Genomic DNA, 12,980 nt, shown 5'->3' with positions numbered 1-12,980 from the left:
GCTAAACACAACAGAAAAGTAACAAAGCATTCAGCATATCAATCATCACTCTTTGTATTTTTCTGAAATTCAAAAGTTGACCTTTTTCTTAGTCTGGTTCCAGAAAGCTATTTCACGAGTGTTTTCGCCATCTGTGGTGTTATATATATTGCCCAAGCAGGTCAAATAAATTTTTAATAAAGATAACCATTTTAAAGAATACATATAAATGGCATCATATGGGATGTTATTGCATTCTTTTCCAATTTAAACCTTTGCTGTTATGACAACAAAATGCTTGATAGAGGAAATCAATCAAGCTGATGCAACTGTCACTGATTTTTTTTTTTAGTCATTACATTGAACTCTGCACCTCAATTCAAGAACTCAATTTCTGTAATTTATTAATTCTGAGCATTTTTCCATTCACAGTAGATGCTGTTAAATAATCTATTTATTGAGTTTGATTCTTTCATTCACCCATGGAATGTTTTGAACTAACAGATGAAGATCGTGAAGATCATAGCCTCCACCATACTGTAGAACACAGGAAAGAAGACTGCAGTCTCAAACTAATTCTTCTCAATTGTTGACTCCCTGAAATTCTATGCAATCTTCCCTTATAAACAGTATGACCTGCACTGGGCAGTCTATTCCACACACACACTCACTCGCCCACCCACTGCAGAAAGCTAAATCTAAATTGTCTGTGCATCTTCCTTCTTTTGTGCCCTGTGAATTTGATGAAATTGTCGAGCTGGCAAACATTTAGTTGGACCTATTTTACATTGTGTTTCTTCTCTTAAGTGGTAGAATGTGTCTAGTTTGCAGGACTTTGCCAAAGCTCTTTTGTACTTTTGAGCACAAACTGCTGATCACCATGCATTATCCGGAGATCACAGGAAAAGGATTGATAGTGCTGCAAAACCCATTGGGAAGACTGATCTTTTAACTTGTAAGGGGGTAAAATACAGTCACTAAAAAGTGGAAGTAGATAGACAGACAGATGGTCACTAAAGTGGATACTGAAGGTAGTGAATTGATCTGGCGCATGGTCCAGATTGTAGGGCTTATCAGTAATAGGAGGTTCTGAGAAATCGGGAGTTCCTCTACTTTATGGTAGGGATTGTAATATGTCATAAATTGTATGTAAAACTCGCTTATGTATGTAAAGCATGCTTATAACACTCGCTTACATTGGGTTTTAAGAAGGGGAAGCAGCAAAGCTTGCTACGCAGAAAAGCTTGATGGTTAATGAACCATACGCTGTGTTAACCTTAATACAGACTGAGGGAAACTTACATAAAGCATCCACCAAGGACAGGAGGGAGTCAACAGTCTAGAAACATAGATTGTAGCAACATCTGAAGGGATGTTTGGGAACAAGATAGCAAACCCTGGGAAACAAGGTTAATTCACACGTCTTGAGGAACTGAGGCAAAGTTGACACCACTGAACAACACAGTCCGGAAGGGTAACATGTGATGGGAGATGGACAGGTAGGGGGAACCACTCAGAGCCAGTCTGATGTAACTTCGCTGATAGTAGTAAGCCAATCGGTGGTTCTGTAGGAGAGTCGCACACCTTGGAAACTGTATAACTCTAAATGTAAAACCTTTGTTCTTAGAAGGTTAACCTGTGAACACTTCCCCTGCATGCTTGAATAAAACTGGTTGAACCGCAGTTTCGTCTGAGTGATACCATGGCCGCTGTACGGGTGGGGTTTGATTCCATGGCCGCTATACGGGCGGGGTTTGATTCCGTGGCCGCTATACGGGCGGGGTTTGATTCCGTGGCCGCTATACGGGTGAGGTTCGATTCCTTACATCAGGGAGTCCACCTTGAAGAGAAGTCTTCTTTTTGCCCCAACAAACTCTTATACAGTTATGAAAGACCATCTATGGTTCCAAACTAAAGAAAAGCGGTTGGTGAATATTTGATGACACAATGATCATTGTTTTTTACTGTAACCTAATTATTTGTTCAAGAAATCACATAAGATAATATTGGAATTAATTCTAGCACCATGCCATCATGAATAATTTAGCATTTGATTTTCTGTTAAGGTCACCAATAGAGATCTCTGTGTTTAAATTCAGAACCAACTAAAGGAATTTGCACAAATTTAGCACTAAATCATCAGTCAATATGCTTGCAAAATTAGAGAACTGTGGCTACTGGTGGTTGTAGTTGCTTAGTTATTTTTCCAGGTGGCACATTCATTTCCTGTTCAGTTTGTTTCAGAGCTTGTTCTTAACGATTCAGGATCCTTTGCTGGTTTCCACAAAGCTCAATATCACCACCATCTATCTGTCCCAAGCTACAGTCCCCATAACACTGCAAATTAAGTTGACAGTCTTAACCTATATCAATAATTAGGATAACTGAAAACTGTGCTTACTACATCATTGAAGACAAGAAGATCAATCTATTGCCAATAACAGTGGACAACATGCGGGACAGCCGAGTATTAATGATTTGTCACCATTAGTCACACATAGGCAACTGTGAAACTATAGGGAAAGTAGTCAAGCAGTTCTCGTCATCAGTACATTTTGTTAAAACTACTTTCAAATCAAGTCTTCCTACAGTTTTATGCTCCATGTTCGTGATGTACTGTGTCAACTGGAGATCTTAATAGCAATCTGGCAACCCATAAGCACTGCACTGATAATCTGTGCAAATTAATTAGAAGCCAGTTTCAGATTCCAAATTACGCTCAGTCGTAAAACATTCAAACCGAGAAGGATCAGAACAATAAAAACGATCACTGAATGAACCTTTCTCAAATTCAGATTTATAGTTCCATGGTTTTGTTATTCTCCCTCTCCTTTTTTTATCTCCTCCTTTTCCATATTATTTTGAAAATAAGCTGCCATGTTTCCTCCAATTTGTGGGCAACCGGTTCATTGATACCGACCGAAACCAATTCGTTGCCAATCCATTTCAGTTATAAAATCTGTATTCCATCTAAACTGTTAGATGTAGCTTTAAGAATAAATCCTGGATTAAAGGCAAACGGTTGCATATTATCAACCTTAAAAATCCCTTGGCAACAAAGAGAAAAAAGCAAATATGCTTCCCTCTGAGGAATTACTTCATAGTCACCCTAATATTCGTTTAGGGACCACTTATCACAAAAATCAATGTTCCCATCTTCAAAAAGTGGGCATTTTGCAGAAATTTTCATTAGAAAACAGACAGAAATCTCATCAAAATCCAGAGTGATGACGTAATTGCAAGTTACTTAAATGACCACAACTGCTGTATTTGTCAGTACCGTGAAATCAGCCAATCACAATCTCTGTACTAGATTGATTAGAGTAAGTGACTGCAGGCACTGAAACAATGGCATGCTGCATGCACGTCATTGCAGGAGTTAAAGGTAACATTATTTCTTTTTCGGACTCTAGCTGGTAAAATTTTTCAGAAGTGTTTATCAGTGGAAATTTACTGGAACTAGAGAAGCTAAAATTGCAGAGAATGCCATCGAATGTTTAGATCTGGAGCTGGTTATTGAACCAGAAAGACTCACAAATCTCATTTGATTGGATATCATCGGCAGTGCTACATGCATTTCTTAAGGTTTACTTCTGCTCCTATTTCTTGCATTCTTATGTTATGTTGTTATGTTTCACTGATAAATCCAAGATCGACAGAGCCAAGAGGAAGCAAGAAATGGAAAATCAGAACTATGAATGTCAGTACACGTGATTTTACAGTATTTTCTATGAAACTGTGTCAGCCTACAAATGTTTATATCCAACTTTCGTTCCTTATTTAATGGTTATACCACTTTGACATGTTCCATTTCATGAGTCTGCTTCAGCCCCATATACTTATTTCTGTGTAGACTGACTGGTGCCAAAATTTAGCCTCCCGATAAGGCCTGTTACTGGTGGAAAGTGGCAGGTGTCGAATGGCCGTTCGCGAATTTCGCGAAAACCTCGGTGGTTTTTCCGGCGGTCCCCACTTCTGCCAAGCTGCTGCCAAACCCTCCTAAGTGCATCATCAAAGTGCACACCGCCGATCTCCCGCCCCGTAAGCAAAATACACCTAAAGAAATCTTGCGGCTGCCGCTCGCTACCCCCGGCAGTTTTTTCTGTCAGTTTGCTGTGTGTGTAAAATGGTGGTGTGGCCACCATTAAAGAGGAGGGCGCACTGCCGTGGCTGCCACCTGGATGTTCGACACGACAGTTATGCCCCCGGGTTTGGCCGGGCCGCCAACAGACAGCTTTTGGTGTCGGCGTGCCGAGCGGGCCCCGAGGTTTTGGCGGGCCCCGAGGTTTCGGCGGACCCCGAGGTGTCAGCGGGCCAGTGGGCCCCGAGGTTTCGGCGTGCCGAGCGGGCCCCGAGGTGCCGGCGGGCTGTCGGGCTCCGAGGTGTCAGCGGGCCCCGAGATGTCGGCTCCGAAGTTGGTTAAATTTATTTTTCATTGATATTTTTCATTGTGCACCTGTGCCACCCAGCAGCCGGGAATGGTTCTGAATGAGGGATGGTTCCGAATAAGGGAATTACAGATAAGGGAGGTTCAACCTGTACTATTACTTTTATTACTATTAATATTATATGGTTGACAAATGAGTGCAGGTGTCCATCTGAAATGTCAAGAAGTGTGTATGAAATAAATAGTTGCTATGGTAGATTTCTTTCTTAATAAAGGATATGAAAATAAAACTTAGATTTATGTATAACTGCACCATATGATGCATCCAACCTCAGATGTCCTCAGTGATACTTATTTTGATCAATTCTTACACTATTCATGCTTAAAATTTAGCAGTAACACTGATATGTTACCATTGCTAGGGAAAAGAAAGTCCATAGCAACCATTTTTAGGTTTTTCTTTGTTTTTGGCCATTTCTCGGTAACACTCAATTTTCAGACTTGGGAACATTTGGTTTTTGCTTCAGATACATATGTTTAACATGTTTAGCATGGTTCTAGGTTCTTCCCACACGGAGACTACGGAACTAAATAGCTAGGCAAGAAAACAGGCTTCAGCTCACGGTCTATTAATTGTAATGTTATGCATGTAATAGGATCAACACAGAATATGTTTTCATTTTTTAAAGTTCATTTATTTTTTGCCCATCCCTAGTTGCCCTTAGGAGGGTGGTAGTGGCTGCCTTCTTGGACCAGTGCAGTCTGGGGAAGTGGAGTGTGGGGGGCGGCGGAGAGGAAAAATGTTGTGCAGGTATAAAGGACGTGGGGGTGGAAGAACGTGATCCAGGTCTAACATAAGGTGGGAGAACGTGATCCATCTTCCCATCTGGATCACACTCTCATCCCCCCCCCCCCACACATTCCTTTAGACCTAGATCATGTTCTTCCCCCCCTCCCCATTGTTCTCACCGTGCTCACCCCCAGCCTGTTCCCCACCATCGAGCTCCTGAAAATCTACCCCCTCCCCGAGCTCCTCCCCACTTCATTCCACTCTCCTCTCCCACTCTCCCCTTCAATCCCCTCTTCCTTTGATCCATTCAGCTCCCCCCTTCAATCTCCTGTCTTCTCCTCTCCCCTCCCCCTCTACTCCCCTGACATCCGCACAGAGCCGAGGAAAGCATGGTGGTACAGGTCACAGTCACCGCATCATGTGATGCTGTGCATGTGTGACCAGATTGAGTGCACATGCGAAGTACCAAACGGGAGCACATGTGTAGAGGGAGTCAAGATACGATATGCAAATAATCGCTCCGAATGTTGACACCCTGAACAATTGGCGGGGACATGCATTTGAGAGTTGGGGGTTCAGTCAATTTTTGTGGGATTAAGGGTTTGCTGGACAGGCATAAAAGATCGAGGAGACTTGGGCAGATTGTAGTTATGCGCATAACTCACTCACAAAATTCCATGATTTTTTAAGCCACGTAATTTGTTTGCGCCCAGATTACGGGGCTATCTGGATGCAAATGCAGAGGAAGCTCCAGATCAGTACGTATGTAATTGTAAGCTTGTTACTGTTAATATGCTTATTTTTTTCAGCTCATGCAAATATAATATTAGACATACAACTTCCCTTTTTACAGCTATTGCTTTCCCTCACTGCAGTTGTATCAAAAAAAGTGGAAAACATGTTCTGAAATAGAATTTTCCTGTTCTATTGTACCCAATGGCATCTCAGCATAAACAATACCCACATATGCGTACATCCTTTGAATTATTCCAGTCACAATATATTTAGGAATTATTTTTAACTATAAGCCAGCTGAGCTCACTTGTGTAAGACATCATGTATCCCTGCACTCTCACTTGTAACATTTTTAATTAATCCTCCTTAATGCCGCTCTCTTTTATTTTCCAAAGAATTGCATAAGCTTGGTTTTCCTACAGATTCTAACAGGTAGAATGGTTTAATTTAGTGTCTCTTATTAACCAAATTAGATAAAGCAAGCATTTCTGGTCCCCTTTCAAAGTGTTTTTAAAAATCTTTTTCAATTTAAATTCCACAGCATAAATAGTCAATGGCATCACATCCATTTAAGAACCTGTGGCTTCTATTGTTCCCCAAGGCTCTGTAGTTAAATCTACTTTTACTGCTATGGATTTGCAATTTAAAGCATTTAAAGAAAATCTCTTAAGATGCAAACATGTGTGGAAGTCATAATATAACCTTTCACATATAATGCAACAGTTTCTCAGATCCCTGCAGTTCATGGCTGGTTTTATTTGAAATCTCTGAAGAACAAGTTATAATTATCTAAACATTTACCAATAACTAACAAGCCCACTTTCATCCTGATGTTAAGGTTTGCATGAGTACTCTTCCATTGAGGGAGACTTTGATTTTAAGTTACAGGGAAATGATAATATAGACATCAGTGAGATATAACTCAAGATTGATAAATAATTCACTTAAAAATTCATTTTCAATCCAACTGTTCCAAGTCTAGAAATTGCATAGCGCCCATTTGGGGTGATAACTTTTGTGCCGGGCGCTACACAAATGATTCCGATGGGAACTTCCGGTTTAGTGCTCCAAGAGGGAAGTGGAGCTCTAAATCAAGCGCTACCACTTCCCTTAGAGCGCTAAAGGGAGTGAGAGGGGCGATAGCGGAAGAGCGCTGCACAATGTTCCATGCAGCGCTGCCAGTTTTACAGGCTCCTTCCTTCCCTTAAAGTGAAGGACCAATGCTGCGGTCAGTGAAGGCTAAGGCTGGGAATGGTCGTCGACAGCACCCACGATCCGCGCAGAGCAACCCCAAACACTCTAAGAGAGTGCCAGGCTGATCAATCGTGGCATGGAAATTTTAAGTTAGTGCTCCCCAAGCGGCCAGCCGAGGTGCCAATGCCTCCTGCAACTGTCGTTGTTGACGCCCAGTGATGCTGCAGGAAGCGGAAGGGAAGTTTACATCCAGGGCAATAACAGAGTGCTGCGCACCGGATGATGTCTTGACCTCCGGGGCGCAGGATGTCGAGGCGGTAAATTTTAGCACACGCGCTAACCCACCATGGAAGTTCGCGGGTGTCAGTACTTTCGCTGCCGCGTCCGGTTGGTAAGCCGTTAGTGCCCCGTTATCGACCCCTGGAGGCGCTAACGGGAGACGCAAAGGAGGCCAATTTCTCCCCCAGGTCCTTTCATCCCCACCACCTTTAATGATGCTCACTTATCTGCAACCTCATCAACAGATCATTTCAGAAATTAACCTGAAAGTTTTATCTGGGCCTGGACTATTTCATGCAGGTCTGTGATCTGTAAACAACTTGCCTCGATTGTAATAACAAATCCATTCTGCATCAGTGCATATATACAAAATACATCAGTACAGATATGCACACATACTCTTTAACAGTGCATCTCTCTGCACCCCATGAGATCTTACATTGCCAGTAATCCCTCTCATTCTCCCTTTTCTTAAGCTTATTACTGCCATTTTCCTTCTGCAATCCTGCACTGTGATGGAATTATCTGGCCGGCTTTAGTGCAGATTCAGACACGCTCTCAAAATTCAAATGTAGTAATTTCACAGGACAACAAAAGAATATCTACTTTCCGGTTTGCTCATTCTAAGTCTACTAATTTCCAAAAGTTTTGTTACAATACTATGCAAACGCCATCTTCAGCTTAATCTTGGGCATTCACCTATAGCAAGATCAGATTTGCCATACTCCTATTAATACATGTTATTGATTACTGCCCGCTGTACTCTAACGATTGAATGGGTATTGTAAAGCAGCCATTTTATTAAGGGTCTCCTGCAGGCTCTATTTTTATGCAATGCCTATTCAACTCGAAAGGTCACCCCGGACAGCACCACTTCCCTTCTGGCCACTGATGCTGCACTGAAAGTTCACTAAAATAAGCAGACAGAGAATAGTACAGTAAAATGTGTCTTCCTGCTGATTTTAGACGGTAGCCAATTGTTTCATTTCCCTCGGCATAAAGGACATTCTCCAATACAAACGGGATAACGCCTTGGCAGAATACCCGCAGCGGCAACAGTCCCGTCATATGTGCGATATTTCCATTTCCCATTCTTGAACTGCCTCTCAGTGTTCCCGAGCCCCCAGTGTGCACACTGAACCAGACCTGGTGCTGCAGCCTACGAACTCCGCCATTCACTGGAAATTTCCACTTCCCCGGGCTGTCAAGCTCGTCATATAATAAGTATTCAAGAAAACGTGTGTGCGTCCGAGCCCTTGCATTTGCTTCCAGTTATTCGGTGCTCTCCGAAAGTCCCAGCGCCGCGACCACCGACATTCACAAAGAATTACCCCCCCCCCCCCCGCTGCGCCTACACTTGCATTAGATTTTGTCCCCGTTTTCTTCCGTGTGTACAAGCGCTAAAACGGCTCGTCATCAAAATAACACAATTTAGTATTTAAAAAATGGCCCATCCTTCCAACAAAAAACCCCGCACCGTGTCCTAGTTATTTCAGATCCAGGTACACTAGGAGCAATGACTGTCCTTTCCCATTCCACTTGCCAGGCATCTCTTCATTTCTAATAAAAGATCACAGCAAACGCACCACAGCAAATGACAGCCCAGCCTGTATCCGGGCAAAAACATAGGATAGAAACAATCAAGTTGGAGGTCGCTCAGCGAACTATTCGGCAATACAGTTTGTACATCCAGCCCGGCATGTTTACCCATTTCACAACACTTGGGGCAGCGAGCTGCTCCCGGAATAACCCAATTAAACAAAAGATGGAACAGGACCTACAAACACTGAACTTTTAATATAATCCACACTATAAAATGACATAAAGAGCGGGGCAAATAATCCCAGCCTCCGTCCGTTTACAAGAATCTCAGGTAAATTCGACACAAATAAAACGATTGATATGGAAAATTGTGTGAGGCGTTCCAAAAACAATATTCTGCATAACAGGGACCCGTGGGCGGTGCTCTCTTCCCCCTGTTCTGGATCGATATATATTCTCCCGGGGCGCGAACTATCACAGTGACATTTGACAACAATACAAATGGCAGAGCAATGTTAATAACACATCTTTAGGCTTCTTTGTAAATGTTACAGTGCTGAAGTTGGCGTGCTCCAGTGGGAGAAGTGGGTCGAGCCAGTGTGTGTTTCAGCACCACACGCCTTGGACAGCGAACAAAGGCTCGGGGACTGACTGTGGACACACAACTCCCCTTCCCCTTTCAGTTAAAGATTGTTCCTTCACAACCAGGCCTTTTTTCCCCAATCAATCAATTCATGAATTAATCCATCCGGAGCGACGTTTAGGGACAGGCTCGACTTAAAAGCAAACAGCGGCAGGAAATGAGGAGACGATAAATTCTTACCGAACATCTGAATGTGCCCTTTGGTGATGGGGTTGAAACTGCCGCAGGCGAGCAGGATAACGTGTGTTTTAGTCGGCTCTGCCATGCTGCCCAGCCACCCTGTGCTGCTCGCTGCCTTTCTCGCCTTCTCTGCAGTGCGAGGCGAGGCTCGGATGTCTCGCTGCTCACACAGTGCGTCACCCATTGATTATTTACTTCTTTATTTTTTGTTTCGTGTCGCCGTTTGCCTCCAGCGTTTCGCGAGCGGCTATTTCCATCTAGACAGCCCGCAGCCACGGGTTTTGGCCGCAGATTGGCTGAAGCGTCTAAATGTTGTGATCACATTCCCGCTGCTTCGATTTGAGGGCGTTTTTTTTTGCTGTGAAATGTATCAAGACATAGCTGTCGGCCCAAAAAGGGAAGAGTTGGGTGGGTTTCCCACCCGGACAAATCTCCTTCGGTCGGGAGCCGCTGACTGCTCTGGGAGATGTATTTGGCCTGAGTGAGATCTGCATTACAGTCTGTGAGGAACTTCAAATCTCAGGTCCCATTGGTGCTAGTCCACATTGAATTGAAACGTTCAACAGTAACATATTGTGATAGCAAAATTGGAAATGACCAAGATGCAATTTAAAAACTAGTATGAGGGTGTAATATGCTGCTAATATTAACGGGTTCTTTATTTGACAGTTATTGTTGGATGTCATTTTATTGACATGTCTCCCCACCTGGAGTCTTGGTCCAAAGATCAACTTTCCACAATTGCGTGGCATACTCCATAGTGTTAATGCCCTGGTCATTGTGAATAACCTGCACACATGGTGAGATTTACTAGAACGGTTCCAGTTATGTGGAGAGACTGGAGAAGCTGGAGTTGTTCTCCTTAGAGCAGAGAAGGATAAGGAGAGGTTTAATGGAGGTGTTTGAAATTACTTTCAAATTATGAAAGACGTTGACAGAGTCAATAAGGAGACATTGCTTCCACTGACAGGAGGGTCGGTAACCAGAGATTTCAGCTAATTGGCAAATGCTTTTTTTCGCAGGAAATTGTTATGATCTGGAATGCACTACTTGAAAGGATGGTGGAAACCGATTCAATAGTAACTTTCAAATGGGAATTGGATATCTACTTGAAAATAAAAAAGTTGCAGGGGAGTGGGTCTAATTGGGCACCTCTTTCAAAGAGCCAGCACAGGCATGATGGGTTGAATGGCGTCCTGTGCTGTATGATTCTGTTTTTTGTTTGGAGTGAATTAACATGCTCACATATGTCCTGGTTAGAGTGAATAGCTGAATGTATGGCCTGATTAGAATGAATACTCACATTCACATATTGAATGGAGCGAATACCTGTGCACAAGTACTGGTTAGAATGAATACTCAGACTCACCCCTTGGTTAGAACAAATACTCAAACTCACATCTTGGTGAGAACCTGTCCTGGTTAGAATGAATACTGAAGCTCTTGCCCTGGTTAGAATGGATGTTTGAATACATGTAATAGAATAATCTCTTTTGCACAAGACAACCTAATAATATGTAACGTGTACAAACTGAGTAGATTAGTCAATGCTTTGTCCAATTGTGTGTAGAGAATACACGTGTATTTAATTAATGACTCCGTGCTAGTGATCATATGGACAATACAAAGTGGCATCCATCTTTTGAATATGAGAAGGGTTGCTCGCCAGGGTTACTCCTATTTCACCGGCCAAGGGGTGAGCAGGGGAGAACGGAAATGTGGTGAATTTGGAGGATATCATTCCGCAGAATGCGACTGGGTTATAACAGCAACTTAACAAGGAGTTAATCAGTTCAGACCTATTGTGTAACGTGATACTACAGATAAATCATTGGATTCCACTACCTTTCAAGTCAAACCTTATTTCATGCCTTCTAGCTACTACGCAAGAGACTATATCACAATCTGGTTAAATTATGGGCTTGTATCAGCTAATAAATATAGGACAAATACAAATTAAACACAACTTTGGGGACATAAACTATTGAATTGCTTGTTAGTTTTTTTCTAGATCTAAATGAACGGAAGAGAATATATGAGTTTAAGTTGTGGAGCCTTCAATTGGGAGGAATGGATGAGTGTAATAAGGTTTCAGACAGACATTAACGACTGCTGGAATACTAATTCCGAGGCAGGGAGCAGACTGCAATGGTCTCAGGAAAATGTAAATGCTTTTAACCTAGCTGCATCTAGAATATTGCAACATGCTATAGGGAACTGATAGGGTTTTAGCGCCGATATTTATGCAGCTACTCATTGCTTCAAACAAATATTTTTCAGGCAAAATCCTGGAGGCTACATTGAGGTGCGCAGGTGTGGGATGTCATTTAGAGAATAACCCACAAGTCATTGCAGCCAGGGTCGGTTCCATATTAATTTTATGTTTGGCGTCGGGAATAGTTTTACATTTATAGAAAGCGAGCACGTTAAAAATAACTTGTAATTGAAGTGCAATGATGTTCCAGGACAGTATCGGCACCAACCTGCCCAGAAGCAGTTAGAGGAGACCACTTAACAATGAACACACAACACTTCAATAAAGATAGGAGGGAGATGCCACTAAACATATATTTCATTTTAGAGGTGCTTAAATGCAGAAGCTAAGAGTAACCGTTAAAAAAAAGACCCTGCAATTATCTTTAAATAAATCATGTATTTTAACTGGACAGGAGACTTGGTGGCGCAATATAAATGGGCTTTCAGTGCACATTCCAATATGGCAGAATAGGATTTCTTCACTCCTTTGAATCATTCTCAAATATTAAATTTAAATTACTCTTTAATAAGAGTAAAGACGTCTTACTGCAATTATATAGGGCCTTGGTGAGACCACACCTGGAGTATTGTGTACAGTTTTGGTCTCTTTATCTAAGGAACAAAATACTTGCCATAGAGGGAGTGCAACGAAGGTTCACCAGACTGATTCCTGGGATGGGGGGATGGTCCCAAGAGGAGAGATTGAGAAGACTAAGCCTATATTCCAGTGAGAAGGAAAGACTTTAAGAGAAGAGAGAACCATCCGTGGCTAAATAAGGAAATAAAGGATGGTATCAAATTGAAAACAATGGCATACAAAGTGGCCAAGACCAGTGGGAGGCCAGAGGATTGGGGAAACTTTTAAAAAAACAGCAAAGGGCGACTAAAAAAATAATAAAGAGAGGGAAGATAGATTATGAGAGTAAACTAGCAAAAAATATCAAAACAGATAGTAAGAGTTTCTACAGGTATATAAAAAAGAAGAGAGTGGCTAA

The 12,980-nt window shown here is 42.2% G+C and overlaps 1 protein-coding gene across 1 annotated transcript in view; it reads right to left on the bottom strand.

The window, feature by feature from the left end:
* Positions 1 to 9,847, bottom strand: part of nmnat2 (nicotinamide nucleotide adenylyltransferase 2) — a 425,329-nt gene extending 415,482 nt beyond the window's left edge. Inside the window, exon 1 of the mRNA XM_070887134.1 lies at positions 9,730 to 9,847. Within this exon, the coding sequence (XP_070743235.1) occupies positions 9,730 to 9,814 (85 nt within the window). The 5' untranslated portion in view covers positions 9,815 to 9,847. The remainder of the gene's footprint in view (positions 1 to 9,729) is intronic.
* Positions 9,848 to 12,980: the final 3,133 nt, after the last annotated feature.

Source organism: Pristiophorus japonicus, chromosome 8 (genome assembly GCF_044704955.1).
Source record: "Pristiophorus japonicus isolate sPriJap1 chromosome 8, sPriJap1.hap1, whole genome shotgun sequence".
Classification (NCBI taxonomy): Eukaryota; Metazoa; Chordata; class Chondrichthyes; family Pristiophoridae; genus Pristiophorus; species Pristiophorus japonicus.
Note: the sequence above shows the minus strand (reverse complement) of the source record. Positions and strands in the feature narration are given on the sequence as shown.